The sequence below is a fragment of the Lagopus muta genome, chromosome 2 (assembly GCF_023343835.1).
Source record: "Lagopus muta isolate bLagMut1 chromosome 2, bLagMut1 primary, whole genome shotgun sequence".
Taxonomy (NCBI): domain Eukaryota; kingdom Metazoa; phylum Chordata; class Aves; order Galliformes; family Phasianidae; genus Lagopus; species Lagopus muta.
The window spans coordinates 94,967,733-94,995,558 of NC_064434.1; the positions used below are offsets into that span (position 1 = coordinate 94,967,733).

General features: G+C 41.7%; 1 protein-coding gene and 1 long non-coding RNA gene across 2 annotated transcripts in view; one reads left to right on the plus strand and one right to left on the minus strand.

Moving 5' to 3' along the window:
- Positions 1-1,612: 1,612 nt before the first annotated feature.
- Positions 1,613-23,988, minus strand: FERMT1 (FERM domain containing kindlin 1). The gene is made up of 15 exons (XM_048937239.1): positions 23,833-23,988; positions 20,149-20,321; positions 18,712-18,945; positions 16,814-16,960; positions 16,026-16,239; positions 14,924-15,026; positions 13,277-13,384; positions 12,239-12,370; positions 12,043-12,092; positions 9,423-9,547; positions 8,004-8,110; positions 6,858-7,079; positions 5,224-5,348; positions 3,170-3,311; positions 1,613-2,011 (listed from the first exon to the last, which is right to left on the minus strand). Exons 2-15 carry the CDS (start codon positions 20,297-20,299, stop codon positions 1,838-1,840), a joined length of 2,034 nt encoding a protein of 677 aa, XP_048793196.1. The 5' UTR covers positions 20,300-20,321; positions 23,833-23,988; the 3' UTR covers positions 1,613-1,837.
- Positions 23,989-25,396: 1,408 nt separating this feature from the next.
- The window catches only part of LOC125689726 (uncharacterized), a 74,310-nt gene continuing 71,880 nt past the window's right edge, over positions 25,397-27,826 (plus strand). Inside the window, exons 1-2 of the long non-coding RNA XR_007375402.1 lie at positions 25,397-25,619; positions 26,224-26,446. This is a non-coding gene — a long non-coding RNA (uncharacterized LOC125689726). The remainder of the gene's footprint in view (positions 25,620-26,223; positions 26,447-27,826) is intronic.

The window sequence follows — 27,826 nt, forward strand, 5'->3', positions numbered from 1 at the left end:
TGGGTGGTACAAGAAGAAACAATGACCTCAAAAACCATGGGGACAGGGCAGGGGCAAGGAAGCATGGCAGATGGTGGGGCTTACGTGCCAGCCTGAATGAGCTGGCAAAGCTGCTTGTGTAGCAGCAGGAAGGCTTTCTGAGAAAGGCAGTGACGCACCAGGGTAAGACGGAGGGAGGGGTGGTAAAGAATGGAAAGATTTGGTAGTTTCACTGGAATTTCAGCCAAGGCATCCTTGACTGGAAGAACGCGTGTTAGCTAAGCACTGTAGGAGTCACGTGCTGTGCTAGTGGGAACTGTGTTCAAAGTGTCTGGATTTTCATATTCAGATAATTTAAACAACAGGTGGCAACTGCAGGTGTTCCATGCGATGGCTGTGTGACAAGCTGTGTGCTGAGTGACAAGCACAGAGCTGTGCTTCCTGGTGATCAGTGTGAAGGAGCCTGCTGTTGCCAAATGCAGGGCTTCAGCACAGACATGGCCGTGATCCTGACTGGAAGTCAGTAGCTGACATGGAGGCTGCCTGGCAGAGGGCACCTGTGGCACTGACATCTGTGTTCAGCTCTCCTGTAGCTCCCCAGGGCAGGTTGTAAATCCTGCAAGTGTCTGGACTTGGACTATCTGTTACTATCTGTGGTTCTGAGACTCCGAGGAAAATACGTGGCTTGTGTCAAGCAAATGAGAAACAAGTCAGTCCTCAGTTGAAGTAAAACTGGATGGTGCCTTGGCCCCTGTGTAGAACGTGCTGAGGAGAAAGAGTCACAGTGGGCTGGGAAGTAGGCTGTATCTGCTCACTCTTTTGCAAAATATAAAGTCGCAGTTTCTTTAAATTGAGAGCCATTCTTCAACAGCCTTCTTACAGGCACAGCAGAAAAGCACAGGATGTGACAGAAGAATGAGGGCTGTCCAGCCTGTGACATTTGGAAATCATATAGTCATTTCTGCAACATCTCCTGGTGATATGGCAGCACTTGTCCCTTCAATTTCTTTAGATACCTGAAACCAGTTTTGGTTTGTCCAGCAGCTTTATGAATCCTCCTAACTTTCTTCTCCTGTGCCTTTCTACACATGGTAGGGCAGAACCACAGTTCTTTCAGAAAAGTGGATGTGTGTGGCTCTCTCCAGCGGGCTGCTACAGTTGCGGCTCCTTAGGCACAATGTTTCAGAGTAAGCTTTTTCTATTCTGCATTACATTCATGAGCAAGATAATTTCTACTGGCACTTCAGCTCCGAACTCCCGAAAAAGCTTAGAGTTAGATGTTACCACAAAACAGAGTAACAAGGACAGAACACAAAAAGAAGGCCCATGCTCAAAGGCCTTTTTAACAAGTAAATAATTTAAAATAATACCTAATGCATTTTTTCAATCTGGAAACTGACAGAGTTCCTCAAAACATCCCAAATCCAATTCTGTCAAGATAAATGCTTTGTTCTTGGTATGCAGTAGCTCCACTGGCCTTATGGGAGCTATTTATATGGGTGAAGGTAGACACAGCACCATGGTAGTTTTGTAATCACTGCTTGAGTCATGACAGCTCAGCCTCTAGGGCTTTGGAACACTGCCTGAATGTTTTCTGTTCCCAGCACAAGTGTTAGACAGGTGATATAGCTTTAAAACATATTTATTCAGCACTCATTCTATTAAAGGATGGCCTGTTTAACAGGGGCTGGTTTGACAGTGGGAATTACACAGCTGTAACAGAGGAAATTCACTGCACAATGTCCTCGAGTTCCTGTACAATTTATTTATTATTCAGTAATTAACCATCAGAGATGTATTTTTCTTTATCTCTTGTTCTCTTAAGCAGTGGGGAGAAGCAGGCAGAGCTTCCTTCACCTCATTCCTGACCTCCAGTTAGTTTGTGGAACAGTTCTTCATCCAGAGATTCATTGTGGTCTTTGGAGCGGGTTGACAAGAAGATGTAGCCCCCAATATGCTCATGGATGATTTTGCAGTCTGCGCTCAGACATGTGAAAGCAATAGACACGTTCTGATCAAACTCAATCCCAACCTAGAGAAAATACATACAGAAAAAGAAGGAATGGAGATAAACTGCATCATTTTTCTGCTTCAGCGTCAAGAGTGAGTGTGAGAGCACAGCTGGACCAGAAATACTGTGACAAAGCAGCACCTGTCTCTGCTAACCAAGAGCTGTAGATTTGATTTCTAGGTCTGCAGTACGTTGCAGGTCTGTGGCTTCTTGTTTGTAACTGTTCTGTTCTTTAGGGCCCTCTTGTGGTCAAAGGCCTTTTTGGCAGGCAACAAAAAGTTTCCAATGATTTTTTTCTAGTGGTGTATTAAGTGAGAACACTGAGAAGAGCAGAAGTGGCACTCTTGACTCTTTGCACGTTTAACCAATTATGTTTAATACCATTTGTTGTTATGTGCTGACCTTAAAATCTGCTCTGGGGGCCAGGTTTTGATTTCCAACTACTGTCAGTTCTAGAATCCAGCAAAGTGGGGTTAGTTACTAACTGGCTTTTGCCTGAGAGGGTGTGCAGTGACAGGGGGAGAGCAACAGGTATTGAATTTGATCTCTCCTGGCTCTTTCAGATGGATATGGAAAATGGTATAAGCAGGAACAATTTCAAGGCTGCTTGTATTTATATCAGCTTACACTAGTTCCACACCAATAATGTGCAATTTCAAAGGTGGCTTCAAAGTTTGAAATCTAGTAGGCTGCTGGGCAACAGATGGTTGCACAGAGCATCCAGGAGCAGAAGCACCTTGCTATAAAATGCACAACGGAGCATCTGTACGGGCATAGGAGAGTTTGCAACCTCAGACTGGGGTTTGAAAAACACACTGGGTCCTTGCATCCTCAGCCTGTAACAGAGACTGAACTACTGCAATTTAGAGGATGACACATGAATAGGAGGCATTCTTACAGACAAAGATAATGAGGAGAAATTTACCTTCAAGTCCCTGTACTTCATCCCACTAAAATCAAAAGCAACTTGAATAATCTTGGTAGGTAGATTTTAAACTTGGAGACCTTATAGTTTCCTGAACTTTCACTACAGACTCAATTAAGAAAAAGCCCTATGTTATTTAATAACACATCAGAACACGTTTAAAATTTCCTTTTTTAAACCTCACTATGAAGTTTAAAAAGATTTCCATTGCCTGAAATGTAATGGCTGAATGCTGTGAGCTGTTCCTGTTTTACCTGGCGTATTTCCCAGTTCACATTCCACTGCTTCATGGTGGAGAACCTCCATGTTGTAATAGGGTCTCCTGTGGCTATATCTATTCTTATCAGCCTGTTGTAGGACACCCCAAGCACATCTTCTTTCTTGCTTCCTTTAAACCTGAAAAGAAAACCACAGCCAACTTTTGAGCAGATTTAGTCTGCAATAATTCTTGTCTAAAGATGCATTTAATGTGCCCTTCTGCAAAAGTGCAAAAAAAAGGGTGGGAAAATTCACAACAGCCTGGGCTGGACTAGAGCTTGGATTCTTCTTTAAGACAGCATTTGTAAGAAAGCAAAGATGTGGCCTCGTGAACCAGGTAAAATAACAGGGCAGGTAGATGTGGCTGAAATCTTTCCAATTTGTTGTTGTCTGTTTAAAAAGTACTGTTCTGCCAAAATGCATGAATTTGATTGTATTTGTATTGGAAAAGTGTCAATAATATTTTTCCTTGTTTCAACATTGCTGAAATATATTCTTGCACATATTCTCATTTAAATTATATAAACATATAAAAGAAACTATTTTGTGTATCACCATTAACTTATCAAAACAACTGAGTTAGCAAAATATGCACATCTCCAAGTAGTGATAACATCACAAAATATTGAGATGTCTCATCTGTCTTCTAACTTGAGGTGAAAATGAAATGCAATGGTATCAGAATTTCTTGCAAACAGAAGTTTCTGAGCTGAACAAAACAAGGGAAAGACTAAGCAGATAAAAAAATACCACTCACAAAAGCTGGAAAAAGTCTAACCTGGCTGCTGCTATATTTTCTATGATTTTCATTCTGCTTTTGAATTTTCTGTCTTTTGTTTAAACAGGTCTGAGGGAGGTAACGTGACCTGGACCACAAATAGCATCTTAATTAACTCTTCCACTGAGATACTGTCCATCAGCTTGCAGAAATAAGGCACAAGATGTTTTGCCCATCCTATAAAATTTCAGGTTCTTGTTGTTGTTGTTACAGAATTAGTGTTGACAGATGGGGCAAAACATCTCTATGTTAGTTAATTAAATACTGACAGGGAACATTCCTGGGCACTGAACTCAAGTGTCTGTTCTGTTCAACTGCTAGAGGAGCCGCGGGCACAGTTCTGGCTGCAAGCAAGCAGCACTCTCCCATGTGGCTCCCAGGGATGGCTGAGGAGCTGGAACATCCAGGCTTAGCTTGTGTTTACCAGCTCTATGTTCACTACTAGCTCATGCTGTACTGGTGGTTCACACCCATCTACTGGGGTTGGGGAAACAGGAGAGTTTAATAGTATGGATGTTTGCTCTTCTATGCCAGCTGGCCTCTATGCCAGAGTATGGTTACCAGCTTGCTCAGTTTATACCACAGATGATTCTTAAGTAGCACTAGGGGAAGTAGTAAGAAATTAAGGAGTGTGCCTCCGAGTATGACTGTGTCAGTACTCTTCATTCCTTTACTGTTTTGTCATGAGAAGAGGATGCAGGTCAGATACTTTTGCAGAGCTATGCCATATTCAAGGGAAGCATCTGGGGAAATTGCTGTGAACACAGCAGGACCTTTCTTGTGCTCACTGCTCTTCCAAACTAACCTAAAAGTGGGATTTTGTTTGCTATTTTCTTAAAGAAATGCCAAAGAAATTATGCTCACCAAAAAGCATGCTTTTGTATTCTAACAACTGAGAAATGGAATGAAAAAAATATAAGGCAAACCTGAGAACACCAACAAGATTTCCCTGTTTTTTTTTTTTTTAATTTTTTTTTAATTGTAGAGATTTTATGTCAGGAAGGGTTTAATCTTACTGATGTTATTTCAGGCAAAACCCAGCAGGTTTGTATAAAAGCAAGTATAAAAAGCATAGTGGAGACTCTCATTCCAGGAATGGAGTTACTGAGTGCTACAGCTATAGAAAAATCAGCAGCATGGAAGTTACTACAATTAATAAAGGTCTGTGGGGAAAAAAAATACTAAGAGAAAGTTTCTATAACAAGGAATCAAATAAATTCATGAAAATCAGTGACTGTGAACAGCCTGACATCGCTGCAGCAGTGCGATTACCTCACAATGTAGTAGGATAAGCCAAACTCGGGGAGGGACTGCCATGCTTGAATAAAACGCAGCTTTGCTTCCACGAGGGGCATCTGGGATACATTCTGGTGAGCTTCCAGAATACGAGCTGCCAACTGGGAAACAGCAAGAGAGAAAGATTTCAATTGAACAAAAATATACATGTTTTCACTAAATCAAACAGCATTAGCTCTGATGTCAAGGTATTTAGTGGTCACTGTTCATGCAGTCATACTGCAGAGAGAACCTGGGGATAGACTTAGAGCTATAAGGGCAGAACAGCACAGGAAGGTCTCGGTATTTGGGTTTGTGCTGCACTCAGACTACTTCCAGCATGCCACAAAATGATCTTGTCCTTGTTTGCTGCCCACAGGCCCATTCTGTACTGGGAGCCTGCTGGCAAACAGGGAGGAAGCCTCCGTTCAGTTCCCTCTGCTGTCTGTGTCTTCTCCACTGGGCAAAAGTATAAGATGGTATTATTAGTGATTCATAGTGTTATAGCACTGCCAAAACAGACTGCTACAGGGTAGCTTGCATTACTAGTGAAATTCTGGCCCATGGCTCCCTGCTGGCCAAGGCAGTTGCAGAAGGCAAACATCTGAATTGCATGTTCATTTTTAATAGGTTCTCCAAATTCAGCTATCCTGGAGTAACAGTTTGTTCTCATTCAGAACCTGCAGTGTCCCATGCCAGTACTTTTTTTAGCCAATTTTTTCATTATTCTTGCCTTGTATTTCTTCTCTGGCAACATGGGCCTTAGTGTACTTGCTCTGGATTGACTCCATCAATCCAGGAATTGATGGAATAGATGGAATACCTCTGGAAAACAGTCTTGCTAGAATGTTAAATGCACTGTTAAGGAGCAGTTCCACACACCTGGAAATGAACTCTCACCACTCTCCAGGTGCTTGGAACACGCTCACAACTGAAGGCAATGAGGGAGGGAAGGAGCTCAGCAAACCCCTCAGAATTTTTTACTAGCATACCATTTGTTGCTCATTTAGGCATCTTATAAGCTCAAGATGCGATGCACAGGCTAAATACAAATATATTCACAGTAACACAAGTCCCCTTCCTTATGTAGCTGCTCTAATTACTGTGCCGTTTATCTAGACCTGAAAGCAGACTGAAATGTGCAGTCAGCCCCTCTGATTAGGTGACGGGATTTTATGGACAATGCTGAGTAGCACGTACACTATTACTGTGCTTGGAGACTGCATCCTGTGCTCAGGTGGGCTGAACTCTTGACTCAAAGGCACAAATAATTAAATGGAGAGGAAGGAGGAGGGGTACTTGGTTTAAAACGCAGGCAGAATCTTCCCTTCCTTTCTCACTCTGAAGAGACTTTCAGGGACAGCGCCATAAGAAGTATGTGACGAGTGACTTAGGAGGCAGGCAGATGTAGGAATACTTGGAAGAAGAGCTGAGAGAGCTGCCCGGGTTCAATTTAAAAAAAAAGAGACCTCTCACTGAGTGTCAAAGGGACAAATGAGTAATGCAAGATGATTCTAGTGCATAGCCACATGGTTTCCAAATGCTGCTTGGAACCAGTCTCATCCTTAAGCAGTCGTCTGCCTGGTGTTTGGAACAACCCATTTCCAACTGTAAAGCCATGCTCAGTATACCTGCTTAGACTTGTATTTTTTTGTGTAACGTAGTGAGACAAAGCATTCTGGTTTCATATCTATGCTTTCTGGATCAGAGGCAGCCTGGGGAGACATAGTCCAGTTCTTCATCTTGAGAAATGAAAGGATCTTGTGAACCTCAGGATGATAAGAGCTGTCAGCCATTGTTTTGCCTTTTGAGGCTAAAACAGAAGCAGCCATCCAGCGGGCATACTGATTCTCCTGCAACAAATACAAATGTTGGTATTTCTGGACAAAGCATTTATGAAGATGGCTCACATATCTTTGTACAGTAAAGCCACTGTACTTAGTACATATGGATATGTAGTTACAATAGTACTGCTGTTCTTCCCTGACTGGGTGAGTTCTGTCTACAGAATCAACCTGCACAAGTTAGGTTTTAAAGTTTGAAAACCCTTTATGTTGAAAATGTAGTTATTTCTCAAAAAAAAGAGATGCTTTCTTATGCCAAAGAATGTACAATGTAAAACAGTTTTTGCTGTGTCCACAGCTATCACTGGTATGAGCTGCAATTGCAGCTATATGCTATCACTCCTACGTTTGCTAGAACAATTTTGGTATTTCATCCACGTGAATATATCTGGAAAATGGGCTGATGCATGAAGCTACTAGCTGGCAGAAAGAAATCCAGTATTTCTGAATATATTTGATTGGAAATTTTGTGGCATGACTGTTTTCCACATAATAAAATTTTTTACACAGTTTGCATTGATGCATTCCAATGCAAACCAAATACATTTAAATTGAAAGCAAATGTGAGATCCCAATCTTTATCCGTACGTAGGGAGTTCTAATTAAGAAAGAGAACAAAACCAAGAACTCGTTCTAAAAAAACTGTGCAAAATTTTGTAACTTCTTTGATATTTTTGATAGCACAGTATTTTATTCTTCCCAGCAAGTCTACTTGGAAACGGATGATAAAGGCAGAATTAATGTCCTTTCCTCCCATCAGCCATTAGATTTTTGTTAGACCACCACATCAGTCTTAAATTTACTGAACATGTAAATAATGAACTCCCCACAGCATTCCTATTTCTCTACACAAATTCTAGAACTGGACTGTGGGTCTTCTAGACATCTGCTAATAAATCAAGGATATAAACTTTCCCTTGTCGTGTTACTCACGTTGTCACATCTTAAGTATACTTCATTCATGCCAGCAGCAACAGGAATTAGCAACTTGATTCCAAACTTCTTTGCTGCAACATTTACATCTGGTACAACTTCACATCCTAGATCACAGAAAATGAGAAAGAAATGGATTTATTTAATTACTATCTCGCTAACTTAAGTGCAGTTTTTCAGTATTAATTACTACTTAAATACTAAAAAACTGCACTTAACTGTTGCTTTGCTTTAAAATTGAGTGCCAAGACTTTCAAAGATCAAGCCTAATGAAAGCTTTCTGTTCTAGTTCACTGCCTGGCCTGGCTTGCCACGGATATGAATGCTCTGAGCTCAGAGAGCATGTTATTCACTATGGAAGAGACCAGATGTGGTGCTTTCAAGCTTCAGCCTGCTCTTAGGAAATGCTCAACATTTAAAATGGAGTGGAGTTGATGAGACAGAGCATTTTACCTGAAAAGACTTTTTTCCCCTATTTTACCCTAAGCAACTTATTTTCAGAAGCAATTTAATAGTGCAAATGGGACACAGGTGACATCTGCAACAGAGCTGGTCATTCCAAGGATCCCAGCGATCTCTAGAACTCAGTATTTCATGTTGATGGTGCTACTAAAGGCTTTCTGGACCCAGCAGGAGTCAAGGATGACTAGAGTTACCTTTGTGTCAAGGGACACCAGAGCTGTGAGCTACTTGGTGAGGTTCCAGTCACCCTGACTAGTTTAACCATCCATTTATCTGACCTACTGAGGATGTGCAGATTGGTATGCAGAGCCATCTGTTCACAGGTGTCAATCTGCTTTCTTTTTCAAAAGTTTCTTTTAGGAGGAATCCTGGGCATCACCCATTCCCTGCTGCTGAATATATGGTGTTCCTGCAGGAGTACATGCAGGTGGAAGCTACATAAAATGTTGGTGTGTGCCGTGTACATGCAACGTTTCTCTTCCAGAAGCACCTAAAGCTGGCTGCAGCTATGGAAATCCCTTTGTGTGAAACAAACAAGGCACAGAGAACTTCTTGGAGGTGTTGCTGCACAGAGGTGTACAGGTACAGCATTCTGGATCATCGCATCATCCATACCTCTACTACTACAGAGGTGAGTACTGCCACCTAACAGAGAAGAGAACTATTTGGTAATAAAAGTATCACCCAGAGACCACATTCTCTCTCTGATTCATCTTTAATTGAACTCAGGGGTATGTGCAATTTTACAAGCCAGGTCCAGATAATCTTGTGCTGAATTACTGAATGCTTTCTGTTCAGCCCTCTGAAGATTCAGTCTGCCTGCTCAGGAGTGTCAGTAACTGAAAAAGTAGTTTCAGGACTAAACTGTGCATGCCTTGAGTCTTGCAGAGATCTCTTGATGTTTTCAGTTCATTAATGCAATATAAAAGAGGAAAGAAATGAGAAGAAAATCCCTACCTTTTAGGTTTAGTTTCTCTATAGGTTCTCCCTGTCCAGATTCTTTGTTTTTAAAATAAGATATGGAAGTGTCTTTAAAGACAAACCAATATGGCTTGATAGTTTTGATTGACAGTCTCCTAGGCCTAGAAGAAAAAAAGCAATCACATTTGTTGATATTGAAAGGTACAAAGTGCTAGTTCACTCACCACTACTACTGTACAGCTCAGACTGCCTAGAGGTTACCTACACATGGCTTCAGTTGGGCAGCTCACACTTGTGTCATTGAGGGGGAAAGCACATTCCTGGAACCAGCACAACACCCAGGTTGTCCCAGCTGTGTATGTGTTTTTTATCCTAGACTCCAGCTGAATCTTATCTGTAATTTCTTTCCCTCCTTTTATTCCCCCACTCCTATGTGATTTCTCTTATTTTTTCTTCCTTTCTTGTGAAGCTATTCCCTTCCAACAAAGAATATATATGTGTGCATGTATGTATAGTTTGTTCTTATACAACAGAAACTTTCCAGCTTTTCCTTAGCTAGGAAATTTGCACCCATCAAACTAACCTGTGTGCACTGAATTGTAATGGAGTAGAGACCATCTTTTTGGCTTTGTCTGAATAATATCTAGCACAACAAAATGTTAATCTTTGTCTAAGTTTCAGAGGTTCTGTAGCACTCCAAGAAGTGGTAATAGTTGAAACCATCTTACTCAACTCTTCACACATGTATATACATGAGTTAATCCTCATTATAAATTATTTTACTTCATTTTGGTGCTTTGCTAAAGCAAACTAATTTCTTTCTAACAGTAGGCAGAAAAATATCAACTTTGGAACTGTAAATTAACTGATGGATACTAACAATTAAACTTGATGGTTGTGCCAGTTCCAGGAAGGGATAAAAATCATAATCCCACTAAAAATCATAATCCCACTAAGAATACTCCAGCAAAACCATGGCGAAAAAAACCTTAGATTCAGTACAGTGCAAGAGAGAAAAACAGAAGTCTTTGCGCTGTCTTTGTGGAATTCTGCTCTCTTTAGTACTCGCCTTTACATCCGAGATGATGTGAATCTCCATGAACAGTGAATTATTACCTACTCTTGCCTTCTCTAGCGCCTTTCTAAAAGTCCTACTTCAGTCCTTTCTAGAAAATTCAGATCTTTAGGTTTCAATTCCAAACATAATTTTCAAAACTGCCAACTGCTTTGGCTTTCAGTTTTCCAATACAGAGTCAATTTTTTTCCCCCCCCAAGAATAAGACTCTGACATTCTCTTAGACTGACAGAATTCAATCACAAGAAGTTAATGAGCACTTTTTTTCAAAGCTTGTTATCATTTTTCTTTTTGAAACAAAACTATACTTCTCCATAATATCATCACCCACCTGAAATCTATATTTACTAGAGTGCTAACATAATTTTGAGTAAAAGTTTACTTCTACTTTATTATAAATTATACTACATTATAAGTTATGTATTTATTATAGTTGCATTTATGTGAATACATATGTATATGACATGCAGAAGTTTGCATTTAGATTTATAACTGAGCACATAATTTTACTCCCAAAATGCTGTTGTTCCTTGAAAAAATGTTGTACAACTTAACCAAATTTCTACAATGCCTTAGATTTAGTAAGCAATTAACCATGTCTACAGGAAATGTTTAATGATGAAAAATAACCACTGAATGTTTTTAAAGCAAACCATTCAACTGCTGAGAAAAAATAAACAATGTATTGTTAGAGGCAAGTAGCTGACAGCCCTTCAAATTCTTAAATTCCCTTTAATCCTAAGCCACCTTTGTAATGTGCATGTCAAACACAATTTCTTAATTGGAAATTAATAATATTTAGCAGTTAACAACAGTTAAGCATTTTCAAGTGTAATTTTCAGTTTGCTGAAATATGACCTGTAAACAGAATGAATCTAACAGATATTCCTGTAACAGAAATCTTTATTCTTCTAAAACCTAAAGACTGCTTTGATGAAAGATACTGTAGACTTGAGGTCAGCGTAGTCATTTGTATAACCTTTAAATCAAGATATTATAATGGGACTTCAGAACTGTACTTTCCTCAGTTTTCTTATTCAGGTGAGGTATTACTGAGTTGGTTTACTTTTACTTCTACTCCAACTTGAAATTCATTTTGATGTTAGAAAAAACAGACTCCACATCTGGTGAGAAAGGGGTAATATGTTTGTTCTGTTTGAAAAGGAAAAAATCTGCAAGGTTGCCTTCAGAAACCCTTCTCAGGGAAAGCCAAAAGTTCTTTTCCATGTTTCTCATTGGCAGAAATGAATCACAGTGAAGTGTGATTGAAAATAAAACTGTAAATTATTTAGAGACAGTGATTGATGAATGCTAGGAAATTACAGAGAAATATAAAGAGCCTAGACTTTTAACAAGCATAAATACAGATGCCACAGCGCTCCAGAAGTTAGAAAGATTTGATGAGAATCTGGCTCAGAAGCAGTAAAAGAAAGATTTGAATAGGGCAACATTAGGCTAGTTAGAGCTAGCTGGTGTATTTGCTCACTTATAACCTCAGGATCTACTGTAAGATTAGAATGCAGTATTCAAGGGATCTCTTGTATGGTAAGCTTTTTGTTATTATTAGTTTTAATAACTCACCTAACTAGCCTGAGATAATCAGCAAGTTTCGGGATGTCTGTGATGTCCTCCTATCAGGAATAATCAGGAATAATTTTAGTACAATACACTTTGTTATTGTCTGTTAATTCTGTTAAGAAACTGGGAACCGGGAAGGCTCAACAGAGCCAATACATTTGATTTGGTGAAAGCAGTTCTGGGATGCAAAAAGTCATACCAAAATGTTACTTGATTTTCCACCTTCCAGCGTCACCTCCAGATTAGAAAGTGCAGCTTCTACTTCATCTACTTCTGATTCATTGGTGAAATCTTGTTTCTCTGATGATGATGACAACTTGCTTACGTGATACTAAAATAAATCATCAAGAATCAGATTTGAATGGGCAAATTTATTTCAAATGGTGATTAGCAACATAGAATCACAGCATATGAAAATGCCCTTTGGTTTTCTAGGTCTTGGTGAACTGTGTAATGTACTGCAATGCAGAACCTCTTAAAGGGAAACTGTAAGTCCTGTGTCATTTCCACTGCAACTGCTGACAAAAGTTTCCCACTTTAACTGTCAAGATTTATATTACTTCACTGTGTATCCATTCTGCATTCTGTGAGGTTGACTCTGCTAACATTCACATTTGTAGCACTGTGACCTGTAAGTGCCATCCGCACCAGGTGGAAATTTGACAGATAAGTTCTGTGGTATTCTATAGTGGCAGGCTGTGAATTTTTGGCAACTTCATTTAAATTTACAAGGAATTTATTACTAATGAATTGTTCTGCCTTATTACGCACAGTAAGGGACCAGGCCACGATAAATCACGTTAAATTTATATGTACTCCATTGCATTTCAGTCTTCACACTGTATTATAAGGTTTCTTTATTTTTGGCTGTTGTGAACATATTCATTCGTGTATTAGATTTCCATGAAGAACAAATGAAAGGGTGGTAGCTGGTATGAGAAGCAACACTTCATAGTAATCCCCTTCCGAATAGACTGGTATCAAAGTACTACCTTGTGTATGGTTAGCTTTAGGTAGTGCTAGTAAATGGTTCCATGAAGTGTATGTGTTAATCTGAGTAATGGTATGCTGCCACCAAATTTATTTGTTTTAGTTAGCTGATGCTCCTTACTGTTTCTCACTCAAATAGGAGGCCCCCAGACCAAGGAGACCTATTGGCCTGGGCTCTGTTGAGTTTCTGTCCTAGCTTGTGCCTGCTTCAAGCAAACAGGTTTTGCAGCTTGGATCAAGTACATGCCTGTAGTGCAGCAAAGATCAACATTTCTTCCTCTGTACAGTCAATTTCTTCTAAGAGGATGGCCCAACGGGCTTGCTCATATATTTGGTTTATTCGCACGGCATCATACTGTAGCAGAAAAAGAACAACACTGGTCATTGATGGCAATCAAGGTACAGATTCACGATCAGCTGCAGCTAATCTAATTGATGATCCAACATTGGACTGAAGCCATAAAAGTTGTTTCCTTCCTCTCCCCAATTTCTGCCCTGGTGTATGTTCCCATCCTTCTCTTATACAAGCTCGCATGACTGCAATCGCACAGTGACTTGCTGATCCAACAGAAAATTAACGAGGACTTTGTGGCTGAAGTAGAAGGAAAGACTGAGACTTCCCTTTTTATGGTAGTAGGTTTTGGACTGGCTTTCACCAAATGTGGAACCACACTGAAAGTGAAAATAACACCACATGGCTGACAGGAATATGATATTCAATAGCTTGCCACCGCCAAAAGACAGAAATTCTTAGACCTTACTTCCTCTCTTTTGCTTTTGGCTTTTTTGGTTTTTGCTCTCCTCTTTCACTGGCTTGACGTTTGTCAGATCCTGCTGTGAACTGCTTTAATTCACTCTCCATTTTTTCAGTGTGGATTAGTTTAAATTTGTTTGGTTAGTAAGCTGAAGTGAGTCATGGATACGCAAGCTGGTGGAAGGCAGCTGACGGGATGATGAACCTGGGAGCATGACCTCTCTCTTTCAATAGCTTCAGGCTACCTAATAGCTCATTGCTATCTTAGGTTATTTCATGGCTATGGCAAAGAGTGGAAATGTCAGGGCTGCTGAAGCTGAGGCTCCTATTTGATTTCCAGTGGGAATGGTATTTCACCTAAAACATATGACCTGAACTAAAAAATGCCCTTCTATTTAGCTGAGGTGTCTGAAAGAAAACAGGTTCACAGAATTTACGGAAAATAATGATACGAAAGCCAAACCCCTTTCACATTTAACTCCTGATTTATGCTGGTCAATAATCACAGTTTAATTTCTTTCAATGTACCACCCAGGCCCTTAAAAACTTTGGCTTAATGAAACCACAGTGTCTGACTGACTTTTACTGGAATTAAACACAGTAAGAGGCAAAAAACCATGTAAGTGATTTTCGAAGACTAAGTCTTGCTTTCAAATGGGACTCAAATACTTCTACTGAGCTTTCCAGAAGTTTTTAATCATCCAGATACATTGAAATTAATTAAAGTGCCTTGGAGCTTCAGAAGGCTTGAGTCTAGAAAAGCTGAATATTCCTTGAAGGGCAGCAGAACATTAATGTCACTTTCTCTCCTATTTTCAAAAATAGGGCTTATACTTCTAGATCATTTAGGTTTAGTTTTTCCCTTTGTTTTTCTTGTTAGAAGTGAAATGGAAAGTAAACTGTCCTGTACGGATACTGTTTCTGGTGCTCTTCAGATCTCATCTTTACACTTAAGATCTTATCACAATGGTAATTCTGTGTCTAGAGGGGAAAAGTGCAGCTATAGCTGAGGGGCAGAATTAGATTTTGATCTCTTAAAGGCCTGTGACAAATCCTAGCTAAAATTCAGTATCTTTGTGCTACAGCTTCTTGACATGAAAGCAGCCAAACAGTGAGCAACAATAAAGACAAAGTTCTTACTTTTGGATTCAAATCAAAGAAAGTGTAATATTTAAAGCGCAGAAGAAGCTGGTCATCCTCCAGAATGCCTTGTTCCATAAGTGATCGAGATGAATCTAGCCAGCTGTGGAAGAAAACAACTCTCAAATTCATTTGTATGGGAAAACTGTCACACCTGCAAAGCTGCAGTGTTGTAATGAAACAGAAATGGTAATGAACAGCTCTAAGTCTTGCAAGTCAGGGAAAAATTCACATTTCAAGTCATAACTTGAGTAAGTGGAATATTCATATAGATTTCCAATTCTCATTGTATGAACACAGTACCTAAAATCTTCCTCTTTTTTTTTTCTCAACTACTACTCAAAACATCAGGACTAGATGCCAGAAACTGGGCAGTAAATAATCATTGACTTAGCTATGCCAGTAAGATTGTTGTTAACTGACCTCCAGAAATGAGAATTTAATTCAGGCCATGTTATCTTTAGAACTCTTGCTTTTAATTGCAGTATTTGCTGTTTTATAATTCCAGCTACTTTCGTCCTTTCGTAAAATCCAGGGACATATTAAAGTTACTGTTAAATGCCCCACAGATCTCAAACAGGACAATCCAAGGCTAGAGAGACAATCTTCTCACACACTTGCATACCTAAACCCCCTAGCACGCTGTATTCTTCTGTGCTGTCCAGTAAGCAGTGCTTGCTTTTGCAAAATTCAAGAACTCACATAGTCTTAATTCATCAGAACTTACTGAATTTATCCACATGTGCATCTCTACTGTTCCTTTAAAGTCTTCAGAGTTTGCTAACCAGTCTTTTGCTATACTCAGTGCTACTCACTTTACTGGATTTACTTTCATCTAACAGAATTTAGTCTGAAGCCTGCACAGTTGTATCATTCATCACTTTAAAACAAGATCATCTGATCTTGAAGAAGGAAAGAACGTCAAAAATAGTCTAAGTATTTTCAAAACAAACCCTCGATCAAAGCACATTTGTAAGTATAAATACAGCCATTTATCAAGGTTTTATTTTCAAGGTCTACTTTGCCTTTAGTAAGCTGAATTAATGCCATTAATGCCACCTCTGTTCAGCCAGCTTTTAGAGAAGTCAGAGAGCCGTCTTACCCTGCATTGAGTTTGGCTTTGTCAGCTAAAGTCCGAGGCTGATACATCTCTGCTAGTGCTTCTGGAGAACAGTTGGGATGACTGAAGGCAAGGATGCTGCAGTTCTGCTCAGTCAAGGGACTATCACTGAACCAGGTGATTGTAGAAGAAGCTGGTGTCCCACTGATGGGATCGTAAGTGGGCGTCATGGTTTTACTGTATAAACCTGGACTCGCTGCAAGTTAAAGCAGTAAAGTATTATTCCAAGGAAAACTGCCTTCAGACTTAGGTAGTCTACCATTTCCCATTGCAAAAGACTAGCTAACCTCTGTCTTTTGAGACACGACTATCTCTGCTGTTTGCAGAACCCTTGTCTTTTTACAGGCCAAGTGCCTTAAGGGATAAAAGTGCTTTTCCTTCTTCTGTGAGATATATCTCATTTGTGTTAGATACAGGAAACGCTCTCATTTTTTCATTTCACTTTTTCCTTGCAGATTGCCAAAACTGTCCATTTTTTTAAAAGTCTGATCTCACATTTTTAAAGAGCAGCAGCACATCCTGTGTGCAGGGCCACAGCTGATCACCTGTTTTGTGCTACTGCCTTTCAAACAACAATGGAAAGTAAAACATTTACACAATAGAAGAATATAAGTATACTGGGGATTTTTTGAAGCTAATTTAAACTCAGCTATGTCTCTGTAACTACAACCCTACACTGAAATGCTCTCCTTGGGTTTAATTGCATAACAGAATTCCTTCCTCTTTTTTCTTTCAGCCAGAAGAAGAAAATCTTACTAGCTTCTCATTACCTGACAATCCAGAACTTGTTGGAGAGTTGCACAAGTTTAAAATGTCCTCTGTAACCACTTCTTTGCTATTCTTATCTTTTTTCTTCTTCTTCCTGATTGTATCTTCTGACTGTTTCAACAAAGAGAGTTCTTCTGACCGTCTGATATCTACAATGGCAATTGTGAAATGAAGGAACATGAAACATAGGAAACTTAGAAGACTACGTCCAAAAAAAGCCCCATGATTAGTAACAACGTCTGGGGAAGCTCCATATTTCTCTCTGAACCTGAATTTCAGCAGTTTGAAAAGAAAATCTAGTAATAGAAATAGAAAAATAGAAAATCTAGTAATTCAGCGACAAGGCCAGAGGATGGGCAGCGAGGGTGAGTTTTGCAAGCATTTAGTCCTGCTTTCCTAGCAAGTGTCACTATGGCTTAGAATATGAGGATAAAAACTCTGTCCCTAAAGGCTCCGCAGTAACCTTTGAGCATAAACTCAATTAAATGTATGATTTAAGAATAAGCAAGAACAGAAATGGAAACGCTGTATTTGAAATTCACTCCTTTGGGGTTTTTTTTTGTTTGTTTGTTTGTTTTGCTTAAAAATTTCTTATTTTACCTTGTTGATATTCTATTCTATTCTATACCCGTCTTGTTGATATTCTGTTCCCTACTGCAGTACTGATTCAGACATGTATTATCAGTTGCAAATCTAAAAAATGTGCAAAATACTTCCATGTTGGGTAAGCAAAGACATTTTAAGCTCCGTTCATGTATGAGAAGAGTTAGAAGATTTAATCTGAGAGAAAAACGCGGATAGAAATATTTAATTAAGCCAAATGTCAGTTGAGCAATTATGGCACTTTTATCAGAGTTGTTAGATGTAATAAATGCACAGTCCACTGCTAGAAGAAATTGAAAGCTATATTGTGGTCAGTGTATCATAGAATAGCTTAGGTTGGAGGGGACCTTCGAGATCATCTAGTTCCAAACCCCTGCCAGGGTTGCCAACTGCTAGATCAGGCTGCTCAGGGCCCCATCCAACCCCGCCCTAAGTGTCTCCTGGGTTGGCATATCTACAACCTCTCTGGGCAATCTGCTGTTCCAGTACTTCACCATCCTCCAAGTAAAAAACTTCTTTCTAACATCCAACCTAAATCTCCCCTCTTTTAGTTTAAAGCCATCCCTCACTGTCCTATCACTGTCAGATCGTGTAAAAACTCAGATCCCCTCCTGTTTATAAGCTCCTTCAAGTACTGGAAGGCTACAAAGAAGTCTCCCCGGAGCCTTTCTGAGGTGCTCCAGCCCTTTGTTGCCTCCTCTGGACCCACTCCAACAGCTCTGCATCCTTCTTGTACTCAGGGCCCCAGACATGGATGCAGTACTCCAGGTGGGGCCTCACAAGAGGAGAGCAGAGGGGGACAATCCTCTCCCTCTCCCTGCTGCCACCCCTCTGTTGATGCAGCCCAGGATACTGCCGGTCCTCCAGGCTGCAAACCCACGCTGCTGACTCACGTACAGCTTTTTGTCCATCAGGATCCCCAAGTTCTTTCTGCAGGGCTGCTTTCAATGAGTTCTTCTCCCAGTCTACACTTGTATTTGGGACTGCCTCGACCCAAGTTCAACACCATGCATTTGGCCTAGTTAAACCTCATTAGGTTTTCGTGTGCCCACTTTCTTGAGCACACCATCAACAGGACTTCAGCCATCCAGTACTCTTGCAGCTCATTTCTGACACTGTTTTCAGCACAGTGGGAACCACTGGCATGCACAAAAACCAGAACACCTGTCTTTTCATCCTACCTCAACTCAATGGAACAACTTCTTGAGCTAGCCGGGAGTAAGGATTTTACCTGAAAACAAAGCTGCTCAATAAAATGCTCCAGTTTAGCTGCCAGAGGAGATTTAGCTTTACTTACTGAGAATTTTGCAGATGTCACTGACAGCTTTGAATACCACAGAAGAAAAGCTGACTTTCAGTCTCACCGTCTTCATGTTTGGCAAGCGAAGCCGCAGCATTTTGTGCTGAGTAGTAAAGAGCAGCTTAGCATCTGCCTGTACCCCGCATTTATCAAGAGTCCAGTGGGTTTTCAGTAGCCAGCACTTTTTTTGCTCCCACCAAAGGGCATAGTCTGACCAATCTTGTGACACCTCTAGAAAAAAAACAAAAACAATATGGTTCTTAATAAGTCCAGTAACTAACATACTGACAAATCGGCTTTGGAAACAGTACTCTGCATATGGGAGAATTTACATTAAAATTACAGTTCCAGTTCCTCAGACCTAGACCCCATTTGCTGAATACTTGTTACAGGTGCTGGGATTTAACTTTGTTTTCCTTGAAGAATTAAGCTAGATGCTGACTGTGGCACTGTCTTAATCTTGCAGATATCCACAGGGAAAGCACATCTGAATGTGGTGCTGTGCATGGTCCAACACTACTTGGATTGTGCTGGGATGTGGAATAATAATAAGGGGACCCACTCTGCAACTCAACAGCGTGAGCTCAAAATACCTCGTGCACACGCAGATGGGCACAAGTTGTTCCATGGTCTCCTGCAAAGCACTGCTGAACAGATCATCTCTTTAGCCTTAAGAACCAGCAGTAAGTTCCTCAAGGTTTTGGTGACATGCAGCAAAAGTCTCTTTCAGTCATTCAGTTTTCCTCGTTGACTGCACAGTTAAAGTTAATCAGGATGCTCACAAGAACAAGATTTACTGTGTTGGCAGTAAGCCCTGTACCAATCAGGAGAGTGTTAACAAGCTCTAACAAATAAGATGGCCTCTACCACACAGGATAAAGAAACTTACAAGAGAAGTACAAACTTGTAAGGGAGGTAGAGTCAGTATGCTGTGATGTGGTACAAATAAATCTTTCAATGGTCTCTGCAGAAGAGCAGACTGATGAGGCTGACTGAGGACAGCCAGTGGTTGACTACAAAAGCATCTCAGTGAAAAGACAGCTGCCAAAAGATAACTGTCTTGTTTCACTAATATGGACTTGCATGTGTTTTGATTAAATAAAAATGTTGGGGTCCTTTCTACTTTGAAAACTATGCAGACAAAGAAAAGCTCTGAATCAAGATAGGAGATAGAAGACTTTGTGAGTTCCATGGAGGATTCTGGAAGGGTGAACAATAGCTTTAGTCTGATTAGTTTTGAGCCCTTAGCTATCCTGACATGAAAGATGACAAAACCTTGACTAAATGAGATTGAAAAGCACATACATTGATTAAGGAAAGAGACAAAACATTGCTGCTCTTAATTCCACGGGGACTTCTGCAATTAAATGGATTAAAGGAAGGCTTCACATATTATTTTAATAACACCATACAAATGAAACGGTCTTTACTCACTGATTTGTTCCACTAATTTCAGCATCACTCCTCCAATATGAAGGTCCCCTGTGACCCGCAGTGTAAATTCCTTTTGCTCTTCTTCACACTGATGATCAACTATCACCAAGAGCTCCCAGGTGTTAGACCCGTAAGCACTTGAGGAAATCATTTTCCAAAGATCTGTGCAAGCTCTGCAAAAACCAAACAAAAAGGGTATTTTTGCCTTATTTTTTCCTCTACTCTTTGAAACTAACGGATATCTTCACAGTCTCAAAACATATCCATACTGCCAAGATTTCAGAGTAGCCTTAGTAGGAAATTCAGATTTGTTATCTTGTTACCCCTGAACTAAGCTCTGTTCTTGTGATTACTCTTGAAAGACAGAGTGGGATTTTTTTAAATTCTGGATGTATTTTTTTCCCTAACTCAAGTGTCACTCATAGGGTAGAAAGAGCCCAATTTCATTCCGGTTTCCCCAATGCCAGGGACACTGCAAATAGTTGTAGGTGGAATCTGTTCTGGCAATCTATCCAGTGAAGAGAGGAATTTTGTTGACTTTTACACTCACGGCTGTAATTTTCACTGCAAATAAAAGTTTACATTTAGAGCAAAAGGCAGAAGAGTTCTACCAGAGTATTTGACCTATTAGGGTAGGTGTGTGTGGGAGTGTACAAACAACTTTAGTGGCTCTTTGCCAGCAACATCAAGGCACGTAGCAGCAGTTCCAGCTGACTGTCTGCTTCTGCAGGGATGAAAGCACGTATCCTGTCTCAGCATGGTGAATCACCTGAGATTCCACCAGGCTCCTGCCAGGACAGGTACATAGTAATCATGCCAAGCCAGACTAGAAGAGATGCTCGCAGTAGAAGCAAAGCAGGTTATCATCAGTAGAGTTTTGCTAATTAGTGAAGAAGGAGCTTGTAGGCACACAGTGCCTGACGCTGCATGAAGCATTTGGGATATTTACCCAGTGAAAGAAGACAGCAGATTATCACTCAGGGTGCCATCAAACTGAACCCTAAGAGACAAACCTTTACAGTGGAAGTGTAGGCAATAGAGTGGATGACTTCCATTTAATGCAGACATTCAGCGACGTCTGAGAATTCAAGTCACAAACAAAGACTTTGCCTATGGTGCTGTACACAGACTGCTTGAACATATAAATCAACTAGTACTTGTTTACAAAGAAGGCTAGAAGGGACACAGCAATGCTAACAGACTTCTGTAGATCCTTAAAAAAATCAACATTTAGCAGTTAAATCATTTAGCCTAAGTTAGGTCAAAATATAAGATCAAGGCCCATTCTCACAGGTGAGGAGTGGCAGAAGGAATGAACACAGGACTGATGACAGGACAAAAGCAGACTTGTTTAGGTTATATGAATGTAAAATGAAGCTAAGGGTTAAGCACTTCATGCCTAGAAACAGGGTTTTCTAGTTTTTATTCCACCTATGCACCAAATTCATAATAATACAGCTCTATGTTACTGATTAGATAACAAAGGAGGGTTTATGTGCCAAAACATACTATTTGAAGGCAGAGCCGAGTTCAATGTTCAGAGGTTCCTTTCCAGAGGCACAAAGAGGCTCAACAGCCAACCTGTTACTGCTTAATCTTCTCCAGACTTTCAAATGTTCTTCCTAACTTCTTACAGCTTAAAAATTTCAATAGGAAGACTTCTGATTTTTAGTTAAATTACATATAATTTACATTTTATGTAATGTACATGTAATGTTACATGTAATTTACATTACAATAATATGTAGTATTTGTACTATGGAGTATAGTATAAAGTCGTCTAAGCATTTCAGTCAAGTTCTTTGAAAATCTGTTCTCAGAATACCACTGTTTCTGGTTTCTTGGTTTCTAACTCCTTTGGGTTGAGGCCATACTTTGTGGCAATCCTACTGATATAAAATTGGATATCTAAGGGATAATACAAATATGGTGGCAATGACAAATCTACTACTAAGAAAGAATGATTCCAAATGTAAAGGCAATGAAAATGTATGTGTTAAGATTTGATTTACGCCAAAAGAAAATGAATGATGACATAAAGGAAACGACCTGTCCGGCTCAAAGCCATCATTGATGCAGTGGTTTTCCCCTAAAAGGAGTTTCATTGGAACAGTGCTGGGAGTCTGCCCTGCATGGCTAAAATCGTGACTTAGAACAGAGAGCTCTAACTCAGAACACCGAAAGGCCAATTTACACGGAGGAACAAATGCCGTTATGTTCCTGCATGTGTCAGCCTACACCTTTTCACCAAATAGTTACTGAACTAAAAACTAACAAGGGCTGGTACTTAACCAAGAAGTCTGTTTTGTCTTGGTAGATAAGGGCATCACGCTGTACACTGGACAACACTACAGCTGTACTGCTTCTGGGATAGAGCTGGGATTTTGCATTTGTGCTGCTGTGCACTATATGGATTTACTAGCTTAGTATGCTTTAGAACAGGGCACTGTGCCTCTCGTGGAGGCAGTGTTCAAGAGTTCCTGAATCCCGGCACACCAGAATTCAGCAGAAGGGGAATACAGCATGCAGGAGATCAGTTGTTACCATTGCACTTTATTCACAGCAACAGAAAAGTCAGAACGCCACCAATCACACTCCTGAGCATCCGTAACAGCATCAAAATACATAAAAATCGACAGCTGACTAAGCATGAGGAACATGTGATTTCAGTTCAAGTGCAGGTATGAAATCTGGCAGAGCTGTAACTTCTGCCTACACTTCTGTCTATCGTGAGGCAGTATTATTACTGAATTATTATCATCCATCCAGCAAAACCGTATAGGTAACTTCTTTTTAAATGCACGTTAGCTTGCCAATCCAATTCTGTGTACAAACGCTTGTGCTGATGTGGGTGAAAACGAGCAGCCCGAGGGCTGGGAGAGCCTCACTCGCACTGCGGCTTGTAGGGCCTGGAAAACCATGGCCTGAGAGCAGCTAATTCTGGCACCCCGTCATTCCCTGAAGCTGCTCTCCTCCCCACTTCCTCCTCGAGAGGTTTTAGTCTGATGATAAGAAAACACAACCACCAGTAAATCCATCACAGAACAAAGCCCGGTCTCAAAAAAGCGGCAAACCACGCAACGTGGACAACTGACTGTTGAGCACGAAAAACAAAAGAAACGGCCCGAACTGCCAAGAGGGGCCGCGCACGTCCCGTGCCTTAAACTTCAGGTGGGCTCTGCATGTGCCGCTGGGGCAGCGTCACGGCACAGCCTGTTGGCCAACGCAAACCTCCAGTGCAGCCGTTACAACCGCACGGAGCTCGGCGCAGATTTTAGCCCCAAGCTTCGAACTTCGTGTGGAAATACAGAAGGACGTGACCTTGTCTGCGCAGGCACGCGTTCACCTTCAGGTTAAGCGGGGAAAACACGCAGCGTGCCGCCGATCGACCCGCACGCTCGCGGGCCGGGCAGCCGTCCTCAGAAGGCGACGGCGAGGAGCGCATTCCGCACGGAGCGCAGGCCTTTGAGGAAGTGCCCGGCTGCTGACACCCCAGCGAGGAGATTTCCCGGACGGGCCTCGGGTGGGCTCGACTCGCACCGCAGCGATTAAAACAGCTCCCCAGATAACAGCAACAAACTCAGCCGACCCCACGCTCGCCGCCGCTCTGCGCCCCTCGCCCCGGCAAGGACTGCCCCGCCGCCCCCAGCCCGCGCCGCTCCCCGCTCTCGCTCGCTCACTCACTCGGGCCCGGCCCGGCCGTCCCTCGCTTCCCCGCCCGGCTCCTGCTCCCTTCGCCCGCACCTGGCGTCTCAGCGCCGGGAGGAGGAGCGGCGCCCTGCCCGGCCCTACCCGCGCCGCGGCGGGGCCCCGGGGGCTGCACCGCTTAGGGAGCGGCCCCGCTCCCGCCCCCTCTCTCCGCGACAGCCAGCCGGCGGCACCCCGGGGCCGGGCAACGCGTCCCTGCCCCGGCCTGCCCTGCCCTCCGCCCCCGTCCCGGCGGGCAGCGACAAGCCGGAGCGCTGCTCTCGCGCTGCCCCGCCGGGGGGCCGCTTTGCTCCGCGCGGGGCTGTGCCGTGCTCGGGTCTCCTCGCGCCGTGAGCGCCGAGGGGCCATCTCTCGTTTGCAGGTGTCCAGAGAACGCCTGGCAAGCAACCGACGTGCCCACGTTAACTCTTTGCTCTTCAAAATACGGAGCACCGACAAGTCCGAGTGACAGCCGGGGACGGAACCTGGCTCTGCTTATTTTACTGTCGGTGTCCGGGGGAGGTTGGCTGTTGCGGTCGAGGTGGCTGGGCCGTGAGGAAGGCTGCCGCGGGGAAGTTGAGAGCTGCCCTCGTGAGCGCGGAGCTGGAAGCCATGTCGGGAATGGTCCCTATCTCACCATTAGGAAGTGAAGGCTGCTGCGAAGAAACCATAAATATGATGTAGAAGTTAATATTTAACGCCAGAGTAACTTTTAAAAAGCTTTGACTCCATATCCAGTTACTGTTTGCAAACGTAGCTACGCAGATAAAAGCTGCTTTGAAGTGACTGCAGATAAAGGCTTTCCTTTTGTCCTGGAAGGCTTCCTGTGTGAGCTGGATGTCGGGTGTGGAGCTGGGAGGTGGGACAGCCCAACGTCCCCAGGGCCAAACCCGGGGCCTGTATGCGTGGGGAAATACAGAGTTACTGCTTTCAGGATGCTGTTGAGGAGCTTGACATCAGTGGTCATTGGAGAATTCAGTTCTGAGGGTAAAATGCCAGAGAGTAGAAACGCGTTTGCAGTGTAGGGATGCATTATGATGAGCAAAGTGAGTTTGGTTGACTGGAAGAGGATAAGTGCTTCTCTAAAAGGCAAATTCCCACAGAAAACCTTTCTCCCCACAAACTTTTGACCTGCGTAGCGTGTGTAGTGACTGGGTACAACAGAACAAGGAAGAAAAATCGACAGAGGAAAGAAAACAGAGAAAATCAACGAAAACGTTCTTTCTTATTGAACTCTTATCCTGGAAAATGAGTCCCCAGAGGCTGGAGAGGTAGAAGGGGTGCATCTCTGAAACTTCATTGGGAGCAAACAGTTACTCTCATTAGAAAAAGCAGATGTGAAGTAACTGAACCACAGATAAAATCACACGACCTTTGGTCCCTTTATTGCTGCCATAGATTCAGCCACTGAACTGCTCAGGCAACACTGATCTTTTTAGATTGCAGGCACACCAGAAACATGTAAACATCAAACATCCTTTAACTCAAAAACTTGAAAACAAATGCCTTTCTAGACTCAGTCACTTGGAAGCACTGATGGACCTTTAATTGCCCTGACCAGCCTCACCTGAGCCCTCCTGGCTCCTGCTTATGAACCCAGTAGCAGCTGTTGAGCTTGGATTTAGGTTTTCAGTCTCTGTGTGAGTGACACTGGTGGTGGTGCCTTAGGTGATTGTGGCACTGAAGGGGCTACTTTGCTTTCTTCTTCCTTGCACTCCTGTTGCTTCTTGGGAGTGGCTTAATTCAGCAGTTGGCTGGCTGTTAGATCTTCCCAGTGCAGTTGGGTAAGTTATCTATTTGTTTTTTGAGTATGGATATGTATACAGTTGAGCAAATAACTTTTCACAGAAAATGCCTTTGAGAGATTTGAAACTCAGGGCTAAGTTATTTTCAGTAGTTAGACTGAACCATCCTGGTTCCCTTGGTGGTTGCTCCCCATAAGACTTGTGCTGCAGATCCTTTGTAGCTTCATTGCCCTTCTCTGGGACTTGCTCTAGGGCCTCAGCCTCTGTAATGAGGGGCTCAGCCCTGAATGCGACATTCAAGGTGTGGTGTCACCAATGGTGACTACAAAGAGATAAGATGCAGAGATCTAAAGAAGCTTGTAAGGTGCTGGGTTGTGACTGCTTGGCTTGGAAGAAACATGTTGTATTGTTTAAAAAAAAAAAACACAAAGTTTTTCCTCTTGGGGGGTAAAACTGCAAGCCCTTGATTAAAGAAGGCAAAGCAAACAAACAAAAAAACCTCAGCTGATAATTAATGAGATGTAAACAATGGTGACTGCTAAGCCCAGAGTATTAATGAACACTGAATTTAATCTCCAAGCCAGTGTGAGTCTTGATGTCTCCTAAGTTCAAGTGCTATTTATTTTGTTTGTTTGTTTTTCAGTTCTTTGTGAATAACTGAGCTGAGGGAAGCGAATGTAGAGGCTGATATCAATGTTCTGCTGTGCAAGGTGCTATGAGGCATGTTCTTCCTGGACTGCTGTAAGGTTGCTGGAGATAATTCTGTAACCCATCCACCAGATCAGTTTAAAAAGAAAATGCATTTACTGTACACTGGGGAAGCTGGATGAAGAAGAGATATGGAAAAAGCCAGAAGACAAGTCTGGGTAAGTTCTTGAGTCTAATATGAACTTTCACAAGATGTAGGTATCAGGAAAAAAGTTGTTTTTTTTTTTCTTTTTTTTTTCTTTTCAGTCAGCATTGAACAATACCTGCACTACAAAAGGCAGTGATCCTTTACTTCTGAAAAGTTGCAGAGTTAAAGTATGTTTTGGGGGCAGAGTGCTCATTTTCAGCTATCTCACAGGAGGCTGAGGAAATCAGTTTTGGAGAAGTGTGACTTGTCCTTTCAGAATAGCGAATGGGGAAGACTGTAATTGAGCAACAGCTGTTCTCTACTGTAGTTCTTGTAGAAAATCATAGGAAGCCTCAGTTTGCATCCTCTACCTTCTTTATCAGTTTACATGCTAAAATCCCCAGCAGTCAATAATGGGGCTTACTAGAGGCAGTACCTGTATCTTCACCTGTTGATTTAGAGTCAGCTCATTTAGTTCCAAGTTTGAACTCTCTTCCTTTAGGATCTATTAATGTCTGTAGTAGAGTCTCTTAGTGGATAAATGTGTATTTTGAAAGCATGGGAAGGTAATGTGAGAAAAACAGAAAAATGTGTGTTATAGGTTTTCTAAATGTATTTCTTTTGGTGCACTTTTTACAGATCCTTTTTACTTTTATTAGGCCAATGTTTTAAGTTACCACCAAGCAGACATATAAGACTTGCTCTTTAGTCTCCTGGAATCATTATTTCTTGTGTTTATGTTCCCCTTAACAAGCACAAGGCACGGAATAACCTTTTCTCTTGGTGGGTCTCTGTATATTCATCATGCTTTTATCTTAATTTTGGGAAGAAAACTTGCTCAGTATCAAGCTTCAAACACTGTTTGGGCCACTTCAGTTCATGGATGCATGTGGTCTTCAAATTCATGTTACTTTCCAGCCAGCTGTACTTTAAATCATTATTGCATCCTCCCTTTAAGTGCCTAAGGATACGAAAGAATTGGTTGTTGTGGAGGTAAGTGAGCTAGCATGTTGCCTGATGCTTCCAAAAGTACTTGGAGCTCAGTTATTTTTCTGTGTTGTTCCTCTTGTGAATCTCTGTAACTACATGAAGCTTTGTGTAGTAGGCTGTGTGTGTGGTGGCACTGTTTGCATACAGCTGGTGTGGGACCTGTTCTCCAGTCTGTGCTAGTGACCTGTGATTAACTTCAGTAGTGCGACTTTGTGCAATTGAAGCTAACGAAGGCAGAGCTTCTGTTAGCTGTAAGAAGGTCAGTTTTTTTTCTTCTCCCCATTGTGACTATAATTGTAATGTAGTCTAAGCTATGTTAGCTGTTTGAGGTTGATGTTAATATGTTAGCATGAATGTGCAGTGCTGTGAGTGAGTGATCAGAGCTAATGCTGCGGTTTGTTACTGGTAGGTATGTGGACGA

Excerpts from the sequence above, each read along its gene's own strand:
- FERMT1 (XM_048937239.1), bottom strand. The coding sequence starts at position 20,299 with ATGATTTCCTCAAGTGCTTACGGGTCTAACACCTGGGAGCTCTTGGTG. Across the intron at positions 15,027-16,025 it reads AAAGCCAAACTCAATGCAGG|CTGGCTAGATTCATCTCGAT; the intron begins GTAAGACGGCTC and ends TTTCTTCCACAG. Across the intron at positions 7,080-8,003 it reads TATACTTAAGATGTGACAAC|GAGAATCAGTATGCCCGCTG; the intron begins GTGAGTAACACG and ends TATTTGTTGCAG.